This window comes from Athene cunicularia (genome assembly GCF_003259725.1).
Source record: "Athene cunicularia isolate RWA chromosome 3 unlocalized genomic scaffold, athCun1 chr3_part1, whole genome shotgun sequence".
NCBI classification, from domain to species: Eukaryota; Metazoa; Chordata; class Aves; order Strigiformes; family Strigidae; genus Athene; species Athene cunicularia.
The window spans coordinates 60619089-60633222 of NW_020799097.1; the positions used below are offsets into that span (position 1 = coordinate 60619089).

The following is a 14134-nucleotide window of genomic DNA, read 5'->3' on the forward strand; positions in this document are numbered from 1 at the left end:
AGGGGGGGTGGAGTGGGGGGGGTGAGACGACGTTGCTGGCGTCTGTTAGGCATTAAACGGTCACGTTGGGCAGGGCGGCTGTACAGGCTACGGCTTGTGCACACCTACTCAGGTACCGAAGGGAAGGAGGCGGATTTCTCAGCAGAGGTTGTGGAGATCGTACGGGAGAGCGATTCAACCTCATTGTGGGCTGTTGCTAAAAAGTCCAAAAAGTTTGTTCCCTTCAGCCACGCGCAGTCCCCAGGTCTGTCAGTGTAAGCATCAGACCTGGCTGTGAATACTAAACCAGCCTTTGTCTGTTTATTTGTTTTTTTCCAAAATTTTCTGGGTTTTGTAAGCTTTTTCAGTTCTCTGGCTATATAAACATGAGTGCCAGTACCAGAGGCTCACAATGCCTCGACAGTAAGACCATCGATCTCTACAGCAGCTTTCTGTTAAATTGTCTCCGAAGGATTCATTTGTTATTACACGTATGAACATAAACATAGTAAACAGGGAGCAGTGCCTGGAGGCCTAATCTCACTGTGATCTGTAGTGTGTAGGTGTCAAATAATATAATATTACTCTATCTGAAACTAATCTGAGTATGGAAAAGAGAGCTGGGAACAAGTGCAATCAAATATGTTTTATTGCACCTTATTTTTGTATTCTTTATATGATAGGTGTATCATGACTTTTTTTCTGCTGGAACAGATGACTTAAATACTGGTAAAGATCAGCAGCCACTTAAGCAAATACAAATATGGGAATAAACTATATGTCTGTTCGTATATGAAATTCAGGCTAATATAATTAAGCATGCAATTAAGAAGAAAGAGTTTATCCTATAACAGCTTGATGGTCAAGGAGTTCCCATGGAAGCTGATTTTGTAAGTTTTCAGTTTATCAACAGTATGTCAAGAATTTTGAAGAATCATGTTTTTGCATTGGTTTAGTGACTACAGCACAATTCTTGAGTTTTGTTGCTGATTTCTTTAATACATATTTCAGAAAAGGTGAGAAATGGAGTTTTTTGCTTGGGGCACAACCTGTGGAATTTAGAAGCAGTGCCTGTTCAGTTCAGCTGATTTGAGAACGACACTGTTAATCACTAGCTGTGACTTTGCTATGCCAATCTGCTACTGTGAGCAGACAGATTTTTTTGAAGTGGCACAAGTTTACTGCTTTTTGAGCAGACAGAGCAAAGGAAACACATAATCTACAATATACACCCCATGGATTTATTTGAGTCTTTGTTCTGCAGCTGATTCTACCTTAACAAATACCCTTTGCTTCTAGCTGGTTATGATTCTGCCTTTCTGAATCTTGTTGATAACTTTTCTGCCCCAGACTGGCCTACCTGTTCATCATTTTCATGGATTTCTGTCTTGGCCTTCACTTGGAGACCTCTTTGAAGGAAGGATTGTTATTTTCTGTATGCTTGTGGATCACCAGCAACAATCTGTTTTGTGTGAGCTTTAATCTAAATGTTAAGTAATAATTTTATCATTACTTTTAACATCTGTTTGTTGTGCATGGCCCTTTAGTGTCTGCAGGAGGAAGAAGCAGCAAATCTAAATACTTTGTTTCTTTTTAATAGCCTCTGGGATAAAGTTATATGTGAGACCACAACCACAGAGTGATTCATGCCTCCCTACTTTACACTGGAGTGAATAAGCATTTAATCAGGTTGTTCTTGTCTTCCCTAGCATAAAGTGATATATGCAAGAAACACTCCACAGAGTTGATAATCCAGATTGGGTCTATAGTACTGAATTTTTACATGTAGTGTAGTTTTGCATGCCACAAGTACATAATATGAACTTTTGCTGCCAATTTTCCCCTTGGGCCAGATTTGGGCTATCTGCACTGGTCACAAGAGGAGCTTTGAAAGTGTGTTGTCTGTAGTAATGAGCTGTCCTGGGATAAACTGCAATTCTGACATAAGGCTTCTTCCACTACAGTAGTCCCATTGTAGAGTTGTCCCAAAAGAATATTGCTGGATGCCTGGTTATGTGCACATTTTTTGCTGCTAGAGAAGATTTTACTTTTCATTTTTTAAGGTACAGCTGCCAGCATTAGACTTTATTGATGCAGAAACATGAAGCAGACATAAAGAAATGGCTCATACTCAGTACTTTTGGGGAAAAAGATTTTTTTAAAAGCTTATTAGTGGAGATTATTCTGTCATTGTAGTATTAATCTGAGATAGAACTTCATGTTTATCTTTATACATACAAGATGAGTTTTGATTTATATTGGTTCCTCTTTAGCTGAAATACTGGAAGTCAGGTTTTAGATCAAGAAGTTTAGATCATTGCTGTCTATAACATACTGTACTGTGTGGGAGATGCAGTAGTAGAATAATCATCTCATTCCTGAATGATATAGTCAGCTGAGAACTCTTTGTTACATGTGGAATGGTAGGATTCCCTTCCTGCTCCTTTATGCCTCATTTTCAGTGTTTTTATGCTGGAATTCATTTGACAGTGTTTGTCTGCACTGAATTTCATATGCCGTTACTGTTATCTGAAGTAAACTTTACGTGATGTCCCAAGACTTTCTTTTTTGTGTTCAGCTCTAAATATCTCGTCTTTTGCACAGAATTGCATTTGCTTAGAACTGAACAAGACCATAAGTTATTAAATAAAGAGAGGCTGAACTCTTTTTTTTTTTTTTTCTCTTCACCATGAAGTGTGGTTTTGCGGATAAGTTGACAAGGAAGAAGAGTAGAATTCTTAAGGGGGTTATATGTCAATTATCATTTGCTGATAATTAGAAAAATGTATACTTGGTATATTGCTTATGTATAATGTCTCAGCTGTTTATATAAAAAACTAAAACTCAGTGTGTTATTTTAAATATTGTATTACAGATGGGCTGGAAAATGTACAGCAAAAGAAAATCTTTAAAGAGAATAATAAAAGGACACAACAGAGTAAAGAGTCATGTCCTGCTGATTTGGTAGAATCGCTGATGGCAGAAATGCCGTTTGTCGACACAGATATTGAAGATGAATTTGTTAGTAAGTATATTAAACAGAAGTAGTGTGGAAGCATAGACACATCACACACCTACTTCTTGGTCCTGCCTGTTGGCATGCACAAGTGGTCTGTGTGCATGGAACACAGTCTCTGGGCAAACAGGATCCGGTCCAGGGCCTCTCTTACTAGTACTCACTCCTGCAAATACTTGAGCATATTAAAAAATTTACTGTTTTGTGATCCATTGCAGCAATGAGTCACAGAATAAAGATGTCTTGTATGTCAATTCACAGTATTGTATATGAGCTTCTCATGTGGTGGCTTTTATGAGCTGTCTTCCAATATGTGTATTCCTAGAGTGGGGCTGGAAGTGCTCCTCTTAATTGGACAGTGGATATCTGAAGCTGGTCAGTGTATGGGTATGTGTCAGACCACGTGGTGGGAGAGGGTCTGCAAAGTATTGAGGAAATAAGTTGAGAGAAAAATAGTTTATGGTGCAAAGAAAGAAGTGAGAGCACACACTTTTCTTTCACTGTGTTGAAAGGTGTCTTTGGTTATGGAGGAGGTAGAGAGTAGATATGGCTTGGATTAAATTTTCTTCTGAGCTACATTCTGTCCTTGAACTGTAGGTTGTCCAGTCCTAGTTTAATACAACCTTTTCCTTTAATAATCCTATGCATTATATATGTGTGTTTTATTATATTTTATATATATATATATATGTATATATATATATAGAGAGAGATGTGGTTTGTATTTCAAAATGCAGCATGTGTGGGATTTTTGAAATTTAATATTGGCCCTTTTGCTCTAAAGTCACGTCTGTGTTCAAGTGTAATCAATTTGCAGGCCTATTATGCTACAGTGTGAGTTGGCTGAGTAAAACATGGTAGTTTGGAATCTGTGTGTCTGTGTTAGCAGTTTATAAGCCCTGCTTAGAGGTGTAGGCTGTTAGCTCAAGTATGATACTCCACTTATAAGACTACATTAATTCAGGTTGGAGTAGGATCCCAATCAGTCTAGAGTGTGGGCAGATCAGATGACTGGGAAGACATACCCTAGTTGGTTGACTGAAGTCCAGCTTCTCCTGTTGGCATGATAATGTATTTTTATTTTGATTTATCTGTATGCTGAAAGTAATTTTTTTTTTTTCTTCAGTACATGCAATCTCTGAAAAAAACACAAAAAATAAAAGAAAGAGAACTACTGGGAAGGAAATTGAAGACAGCAGTGAGAGAAAGAAGAAAAAGAAAAAGCAGTATCGGCCTAATTATTTCATTTCTCTTCCAATTACTAATCCAGAGGTGATATTCTTTATTATACTAATACTTCAACAGTTGCATGTGTTTATAAGAACAGTGTTTGATCTTGAGCAAAATAATTTTTTTCAGGTATTTTTAAAGGATCATTAGCAGCCTATTCAAAGAGTAACTTTATATAACATTTTTGTGAATAAAATTGCTTATCTGTAAAAGACTAGAGGAAAAATATTTATCTTTTTATTCAGTTTGTTGTTCTTAATGGATTTCATGTTAGTTTCCCCTCTGTGCTGTTCCAGTATATTGCTTATTTTGTCATTCACTTAGAATAAGGAAGAGAGACATTCCTATTTAATTTAGTAAGAAAATCCCTAGCAATAGTTTTAGCTCTCCTTCTAGATAGGAATTTAAATTTGTATCCGTTGCTGTTTTAATTAGGCAGTTTATATTTTAACATTTTCCAGTAAAACTGATTATCTTATTTAATTCAAGCAACCTATTGTTTTAGTGAGATGTGTTTAGTGTTCAAATGAATTCAAGAAGTGCAGAGAGCTCTTTAAGAAAATACATCTTCTTGTAGTTACCAGTGTTGTCTCCTTTATCCAGTGAATGAGAAAGATTTCTTACATGCTGTGCGATGTCTCTGGTACAGCTTTGAAAACTTTTGTGTCTGCAAACAAGGACAGTAGGTGCATTATGTTTTAAAAGTTAAACCCAACAGTTTACCACAATTTCCAAACTTAAGTTTATTTTTAATACCAAGAGCTCTTTCCAGGTGAATTTTAACTCGTCCTACATCTGTACTCGCTGTTCTCTGAGAAAGTCAAAGATTAAGAGAATCTGAAGTGAAAATAAACCAAAGTACATTTGAAAATTACAGTGCAGTCTTTTGATTCTTCAGAACATACTATATGAAGAAAAGGTTGTAGATGCTGTTTTATAAGATCCAGGGTAGCCTGACATGAATATTGTGGGGGATCTTTTGTGCCATTTTACTCTGAAATATATTTCCTTCCCATCTCTTCCATGATTTACCAAGTGCAAGAATAATGTAGGGTTTATATAATCTGATAACTGAGAATTCCTGCTCACAGTTATTATGTTGAATGGCTGGTTGAGTGGAAAAGTCCTAACTACACATGCTTTTTTGTGTCATGTATTTAGTCTTACATAATTTAGAGGTAAAGGAACAACTACATTAAATCTCAAAGCATTTGAGAATTCTAGAACTTTGCTAGAAAGTTTTGTTTATACTTTCCTTAGATGTAGAGTTGTTCTGAAAGTAGAAAATACACATTGGAATTTGTATAGGTAACATTAGCCCAAATTTAGACTTAAACCACCTGTTTTCTTGATAGCCAGAGGGAATCTGGTAATTACTGGCAGTATTTCAGTTAGTAATGAGAGTCCTTTCTTTTTTTGAGGATCTGATTTTATTCCAGTGAAGTGTTTTAGGCATTAGTAGTCTTGCTTCATATCTTATGTAGTATTTCAAGCTTTACACAGAGAACCATTTTGTAATGAGGGATATTTCTGGAACATTTAATGAACTGTTCCTCTTGAAAATTAAACAATTTCCCTGTTTTCATTTTGAGTATGTTTTGAATCTTCAGAAATAAAATGTGGTGTTTCATTGATTTTAAATTTATATTAAACTTTGCATTATTGTGTAAAAATGCTAAATGGATGATTATCATTTTATCATTTTCTGGTAATTTTTTTTAAAGTTATGTTTCATCTAATGTGTTACCACTTGGTAGGTTAGCCTTTCAGGTCCTCCAGTCTTGATTATAATTATATTTAATCTGTTAAATTTGTAAAGTTTACAGTCTTTATATTCACTTCCTAGTAGTATTCTTGCAATAAGCAAAACTAAACTGTTTTATTACTCTTCAGAATAACATATTCCAAGTAATGGGAGAGGGGACCCTGAAATCAGGCCTTATTTTGGAGCACTTTTAAAAATAATCTGGGGGGAGGTAATTGTTGAGTGTAATGTGCCTTCAGACATTTCTTTTAATTAAGTTAGGAAATCTCAAGTTAAAATAAATAGTCAACAAGATAGCAGTTGAATGTAGCATGAAACTTTGTAAGGTAACGTAAATGGCAGGTTAAATAGCAATTTAAAGTTTTTATTTATGCAGTGGTTCATAACATTGTACAGAGATGCAGGAAGAGTCCTAGTTTGCTTAATTAACATTCAGCATGCTCAGCTGTTAATTGCAATTTAGATTTGTTGAAGAAAACAGAATGAACCTGAAGTTATATTATATATTGTGATGGCACAACTATGCTACAGCTATTGTGTTACATTCTGATCACATAACATCTGGGAAAACATGAGGAAAGTAAATTCCCTAAATTCACAAAAATGTACTTGAAAACTTCTTTTTTTCTTTCCAAATAGTATAGATTGTGTAGAATGTTTTTACTTAGCCAGAGGGAGGGAATGTGCTCGGTCTTTTTACTATTTTGCCTTTATCAAAAAGGCAGCTTATTTCATACTTGCCTGGTGTGTTCAGCAGTATCTTGTCTCTGGAACTGCTAACTGGCCGTCTTTGGAATTTATCCTGTCCCAAAGGTATGTTATTTGTTAGGTTTTTAGCTTAGTTTCCTAATGGAGTTTATACAGGTGTGAGCCTGCCTACCTGTTTGCCTTGTTATAACCCCATTATGTTTTTGTGGGTTCTAAACCTGCTGTGGATCTTCAACCTGTTGTCCAAACTTCGATAAAAGAATTGACATCTTGGAGGTACTAGTTTCCTACTATTTCTGTGGAATTACGTGAAAGAGGGAGCCTTGAAAGAACATGATTGTATTGAAGGCTGTAGTGTGTGTCGTGATTATCTATTCTTGTAGACCAGCCAGCTGATAAATGAATATCTGCATGTTTGTTAGCCAGTCAACCCCTTATAGCTGAAAATCAGTTATGAAGTGTGTTGCTTCTTGCCCAAGCCAGCAGTGAACTGTAGCTGGAGGTATTTTAGGACATGAGTAGGAAGGGATGCAGAAGTACTACTGGAGGAAACTATATGGGTAAGGGGATATTGACTGCTTATCTGAATGCTGAATAACATTGATCTTTTTCAGAGCTAGGATGGTCTTACCACTGTGATAACACAGTTCCAAACCCATCTGTATTTTGAAGGGCTTGTACGCTTACATTTATATTTTTGTTCTTTGCCAGCTCACAAGTGCGAATTAAATTTAGAAGCAATAGTTGAGAATAGATTGAAATTGTAATTCGTATGATAGCTGATTTAATTTTTAAGATTTGGATTTTTTTCTCTATGGGGATAACTGCATTTGCTCTAGTTTATAAACTTAAGTAATTCTGCAGTCAATACACTATAATTATCAGGGATTACATTTACCTTTTTTTTTTTTTTTTTTTTTTTTCCTTAAATGTGGGTTAAATTTCTCCTATATCTGAGATAGTAACAGTATTCCTTATCCAGGATAAGATCAGTTCTGACATATGAAGGAAGATGGTCCTATTATAAAGTGATTTATGATTAAAATATTGGTGCAGTTTTCTTCATACTTTACCTAAGACACTTGTGGGTTTGGCCATATCACTTTTTTCTGGCAAGTGGCTTTTACCATCCTTCCTCCTTCCCACCTCCTAGAGTTGGTTCCTTTCAGTTATAATTTGGTTTTGTTTATATCTATGGCACGTTAGCTAAACCTCCTGAATGGCAAAACTCCTCTTAAGAAATTATATAAGAAAAATACTGAGCACTCCCATTAGATTGTGTTTTTTTCAGGAAATCTGTGTTTCTTACGATTAACAGAGCTACCAAAATACACTGAGGCTTTTTTTTAACCTAAGAACTACTTGTGCTTATGTTATAAAAGCCAATATCTACAGAATATTTGTGAAGCATTCATCACAGAGTTTCAAATAGAAAACTTCAATCTGATTTTATTTTACATGCTTCTTTTAGATTTTATATACCAAAGCTGCTTTGTCTCTAATGTCTTTGCTTACCATGCTTTAAGAAATAACTCATTTTGTCAGATGGTCAGGGTTGTTGGATTTGATTTATTTTCGACTAACATAATCAAGAATTGTTGCAGGTTTTTTGTGGTGGGGCTTTTTTTTGTGTTTATTTTTTTACATCACTACAAGTGTCATAATGGCAAGCTCAGTAAACATTTTGGATACAATTTACAAAGCATGCATAACCATACAGATAATTTTCAATGAAGAAAATATAATTCAAATAATTTAAAAGAAAAGACTGATGAAGTTAGAACTATATACATGTTGTGTGGAAATTCATTAAAATTTTTGAAGAGAGTGTATAAATTATATGTCTATTGGACAGTATAATCAGAATTGTAAATCAGTTATCTCTACAAATTATTTACTGAATATTCCTGTTTTGTATGTGCCTGATCCTGCAAAGATCTCTTTTTTTCCAGATACTTGTCTGCACATAGCAATGTACAAATTTTGTAAAGTGGGCAGAGAAAGTCCTTGAAGAAGCCTTTTATTTGGATTACTAGCAGTGTGAAACTGGATGATCTTAATCTGCTCCAGGAATTTATCATATGTATAGAAGCAAACTCCTGTTAAGATGTGATGGGGAGTGTCCAGTGGTTTATTAATCACTCCATTCGTACCCACTTTGGGTTTACTCGGGTCAATTAGCACAGCTTTGTCAGAAGATAAAACTTTCTTCTGCTACAGTGGTTTTTACATAAATGTTTGAGTTCAGTTTGTGTGCTTTCTTGTTCACTTGCATGATGGGATACAGTAATTGTAATGCCTAACTGTTGTTTCTGTGTCTGTCTTCCCAGATTACTAGCAGTATTCAGGCTGTCCAAGATGCAATAATACAAAAGGATCAAAGGCTTTCCAAAGCAATGGTTCGCTCTGGCTCATTGCATGTCACCATGTTAGTGATGCATTTATCCAATGAAGAAGAAATTAGCATGTAGGTATTTGGTGTTAATTTAAGTATATACAAGTGTTTTTGCTGGAGGAGTTAATAAAAAAGACAGGAAGGGGTAACTGATGGTTATTTTTTGCAATACACAGCCCTACATTACTAGAGTTACTGAACATATAATTCATGTTGTTCTTAAAATGCTAATCTTAATATTAGCCATTTTTGTAACATGGTATGTCATGAGCTCTGAACAAAATAGGCTTTTTTTCCCTTGCATGTGTCTTACTGTGTGCTGAACTTGCATGCACAAATCTCATGTTTTGCTAAAATAGTTATTTTAAAGCATTGTTTTGATATAGGGGATGCTGGACAGGTTAACAGGGGAATTTTCAGAATTTCGTAGTTTAGCAAATGTTATAAGGCAAATCAGTAATCGTCCCTGAAAGATTTTAATGAAATAAACTTTAGCTCCAAGCTAATGCATATGCAGTTATAGTTTGGGTTTTTTATGTCCCTAAATGAATTTATTATGCTCGAAATTCAAGAGCACTTAAAGAGAGATGTCTGTTAGGCATTATCAAAAGTATAATTTTTATATTGCTTCAGTGATATAGCTGATTTTTTTTGATCATATAAAATATAGAAAAAATGCGGAAAGGCATATATATTATATAATGTCATGTATCTAAGTGTTAGATGTGACTATTTGCTTTTTAAAAACGCAGTTCTTCAGTGTTTTTTTTACTGTTTATCATATGCTGTGCTGTTACCTGACAAGCCTACTCTGACGTACAAGTTCAATGGCTAATATGAAGATGTTCAGACTTTTAAGTCTGTACAGCTCTAATTTATGAATGTTCAGAATAATTCTGCATCTAGTTGTAATTCTGACTCAAAATGGAAACATATATTGTATTTTATAGTCCTCCTTTACACAGACTGACAGTTTCTATTTAGATGTGGTGCGTGATGACCTGCATATGTGATGTGTCTATATTTGCACATTATAATTGCAGAATTGAGATTGCAAACACTTTGGAAACTGTAACAGAGCATTACGTAAAATGCTGATAAACAGTCTACTGGCCTTATAGTGAACATCTGGGAATCCTCCATTGCTTGTGTGTCAATTTTGTAGTGGATTGCTAATGAATCAAAATTCACGAGATCCGTACAGTTCTGTGAAGGAGAAGCCTCATGGTTTCATCTCCCCACGATGAATTCTTTCAGGGGCCTTCTGTCATACGTGTATATCCATATCTATCTTACTGGTTTTCTCTACATTGTTAGCAGGCACGTGGTACATGTACTTATTTATCTAGATCAAATAATGAGTAAGTGCAGTGAGACGTTGCTTTGGTTATGGTAATACAGTTACAAAATAATGTGTCTAATAAGTGTGTGTTGAATATTTTTTTTTTTCCCCAGAAGGTTTGTCTGTTAAAGTGCAAATTGCTCACAAGAAAGCGAGAATCCAAGATAGAAAGTAGGAACCATTTGGTAGTCAAGTGCATGCTTCTAGTAAATAGAAGTATTTTGAATAAAAATATTTAACACACCTAAAAATAATGAGATAACAGTATATCTAAATCAATTGCCCTGCATGTTTTTCACACTTGTTTCCTTGGATGCTGTATTCTTGAGGCCTCTACACTCTTACCTCTCCTGTGAGGAGAGAAACAGATAGTGGGGAACAGAATAGAAAGGAAAGCAAAGGATACTAGATCTGCTGGATTCCCTCTCCTTTCCACATACCTTTTGTCTCCTGTATCAGGCACACCAGCTTTGTCCTGCTCTGGTTGATGAGCAAACTGGTAGCACCTGAAAATTGGTGAGAACAACCACCAACTGTGTATGCAATATCTTTTTTAAAAGTGTTTGAAGTATGAACTTTTTAAAAAGGGGATGTGAGAAGATATCTCAAAGCCAAGTATGCCACCTCATGAATATTTTTTAGAGTCCTAAACTATATATCAAAACAAATATTCTCAATTTCAGTATCTTCTGCTACTTGTTGAGCTCCTTCTCAGCTCTCACTGTCCGACTGCCACCCAAACACTTACTTACGGAGTTCTTCTCTGCCTCTCCCAGCAGAACTCCACAGTCCAGGCACGCAGGAGCTGTCCTCTAGTCAGCAGCAGCTTCCCCAGTGATTCACCCTTTCCCTGGCCAGATGCCTCCTACAGGTATCTAGCTCAGCTATCCTCAGGTATTCTAGATTACATTTTCTATTATATGGGATTTTTTTTTATTCATAATGGATGTTTTTTGTTTAATCTTTTGGGAGAACTTGAAGAGTGAGAAGTTGAATTTTCCTTTCTTTGCTTCACCAACTTTTGATACCAAGTTAATAGAAAGAAACCAAAATCCAGGCTGGCAAAAGAACTTGTATGTAACATAGGATGAGAGTAATCCCTCAAACAAAGTGTAGCTAGTCAACTGGGCATCTTAGAGTTCACAGATCCTTAGGTTTGGATCCATTAAGTTACTTAGATATCTACAGTTTTTCTACTGTGTTTGCACAATAGTGCCTCTGTCTATACAGAAATGAAATGTGTTGAACGCTATTTGAAGTCAAAACGCGTGATAAGAATGTGCTAAACATAACATTCAATTCAGCACAAAGCCCTTTGTGTGGTATTTTAGTACATACAGCTTTCACCCTGAAAATGGAAGATCTGTATTCTAGGCCACTCTTTTTAAGGGAATCCAGACCTGCAATTCCCATGCAAGTTTCCTAACTGATTGGCTGTGGTCTAGCCTTCATGAATGCACTTCACATCCCTTTTTGTAGGACTAGATGAAATCAAGAATGTGAGATTTAAAAAACCATAAAAGCAAGCAAGCAAGAGCCATGACAGCACTCCCTTCCAGCAAAGGACTTCTAGTCCGTGTTAACTGTATTGCATAGTCATAGGATCAGGTGTTACAAATCAGGATGCCTGCCTTGACACCTTCATTACCAGACTGTAGTGTCAAGTTGTTCTTGCTTGTTATATGTCAAAAGTTCCGTGAATCTAACCTTTTCATTATAAATATGAGAGCTGAAAGCATTGTTTGGCTTTGGCTTTTTTTTGCAAGTTTGCTTTTTCTAACAAGGAATCAAAATTAACAAGTAAGAAACTTCTAAAAAGAAACTACATCAGTTTTAAATGCTTATAATATTTACATTACAACAACAACAGAAAAAACCAGGCACTGCTTCTATAATCCTAGTTTGTATTCACTAGAATATGCTGCTTAATTCTTTTTTACTTCCTTTCTCCACTTTGGAGTAAAATACTTGTAAACTTTTTCTTATCCCTGTGGGTTAATTACACTGAGTGTAACTACATTTGGCATCGTAAATACTATTTGGTATGGAATAACAAGAAAATACCACCGTTCTGTTTTTTGCTATTGACTTCAGCGGAAATGTTTGTCCTTGTGCATTATTCTTACAAAGCAATGTTAGATGTTATAAAGTGAATGATTGAATACAGAAATACAAATATGCTAGAGTGAGATGACAGATATATTTCTAAATATTTTAGTGTTTATAAGATTGTATAAAAAAGAAAAAATGGAACTAAATCTTCACTCACACAGTGATAAACTGAAAACATACTGCACTGTTTGAATTGACCTTTCATAGACTTCATAAACTCATCAGGTAGTGTTGAGCTGGTCAGTGAGTTCTGCAGCGTACTCTACAGTATGGAAATATAAATCTTTGTTCAGCTGGGAAACAGAGCTTTCCATGACTCTTTATGTACCACTTCTCAGATGAAAAAAATACAGAGATGGGGTTTAGGTATGTGTGTAATTTACCATTTGAAAGCTCACTGCAATCTTTGACACTGTATTTGAAATATCTGTACTTGTTTTGGAACAATTTTTAGGTTCATGTCTTTAAATAAATCTATACATGATTACCTCTGAAGTAATATGACAGATATAATGAGTATTAAGAGCTTTCCAAAAGGCCATCTGAAGTATAGCACATACAGAAGACACAGCAACAGGTTTGTCTAATGGTGATAGAAGGGTAGGTTAGTGGCAGAGACTGTGTTCAAAGAAAAATATCTTTGCCAAGGAACAAGTAATGGCATTGTTGCTTAAAGTGGTTATATAGTAGCTAAAGTACTTCGAGGCTGTAGGTTAAAGCCTTATAGAAAAAACACAGGACTATATCAGTCAAGGATATTTTGTCATGTAATCAACTCTAACATCTTTCTTAACCTGGCATAGGTTTCAATTAAATGCATAGCTCTCATCAAGAGGCCATCTTGTTAAACACAGTGGAAACATATGTAAAGTTGTTTGTAATTTTACAGGTTTAAAGAATATAATTTAGCCTACTTTAAAAATCATGGTGATGGCTTGCATCCAGCTAGGACAGAAAAAGTAGAATAAACTGTTCTCTTGAGAGTTTTTAGCCTGTTACTGCCATCTAGCGTTTGTGAAGTCAACATCGGTTTAGTGAAAAGTTCAAATTCAGTTTTGCTGAATAGAGTTAAAAACTGTGAGCAGGTGAGAGATCTTTTAGAAGACACTAAGAATATTTATATAGTTTCTGTTTAGCACGTGAATCACTTCAAGTGCAGGTCAACACAAATACTTCATGTAATCGTACATACACTTAAAGTGGCTAATTAAGATGATTATTGAAAGGTTGCCAGGCTTGCTCCTGTTTCTTACATGTAGTGTGTGTGTGCTACTTATCTCTTAAAGAAAGTACTAATCAGTTTAGATAGTATTTCTTTTAATAACAGTTATTAATGAGCTTAATAGTAATTTCCTTGTAGTTTTATCATTTTTAAAATATATATAATGTCACTAACCTATGTTTATAATATTAAGTAACACTGTAGCAACTTTGAATGAAGTAGAATTTTAGAGTGTTCAGTTGAGCTATCAGGAGATGAAAAAAATTAAGAATCAAAACCAAAATACTTCTGAATAAGCATCTTATTAAATGGGATGCACAGAATAATAGAGACCCTATGATCTTGAGGGCTGAGATAAGCTCTTT

At 35.2% G+C, this 14134-nt stretch overlaps 1 protein-coding gene and 1 long non-coding RNA gene across 7 annotated transcripts in view; one reads left to right on the forward strand and one right to left on the reverse strand.

Annotated features, from left to right (window-relative positions):
- LOC113478207 overlaps nucleotides 1–14099 on the reverse strand; it is a 15455-nt gene extending 1356 nt beyond the window's left edge. Inside the window, exons 1-2 of the long non-coding RNA XR_003398019.1 lie at nucleotides 14089–14099; nucleotides 1379–1386 (exon numbers count right to left, since the gene is read on the reverse strand). This is a non-coding gene — a long non-coding RNA (uncharacterized LOC113478207). The remainder of the gene's footprint in view (nucleotides 1–1378; nucleotides 1387–14088) is intronic.
- The window catches only part of AKAP7 (A-kinase anchoring protein 7), an 88299-nt gene continuing 74196 nt past the window's right edge, over nucleotides 32–14134 (forward strand). For 4 of the 6 annotated variants that reach the window (XR_003398018.1, XM_026845185.1, XM_026845183.1 and 1 more), the window contains exons 1-4: nucleotides 1978–2042; nucleotides 2855–3004; nucleotides 4122–4267; nucleotides 9029–9165. Coding sequence is in view for 5 of the 6 variants with exons in the window: in XM_026845185.1 (XP_026700986.1) it covers nucleotides 2956–3004; nucleotides 4122–4267; nucleotides 9029–9165 (332 nt within the window). In the remaining variant the exon portion in view is untranslated. Of the gene's footprint in view, nucleotides 113–1977; nucleotides 2043–2854; nucleotides 3005–4121; nucleotides 4268–9028; nucleotides 9166–14134 lie in introns of those variants that run through there. The other 2 variants (XM_026845187.1, XM_026845186.1) reach the window with 2 other exon arrangements.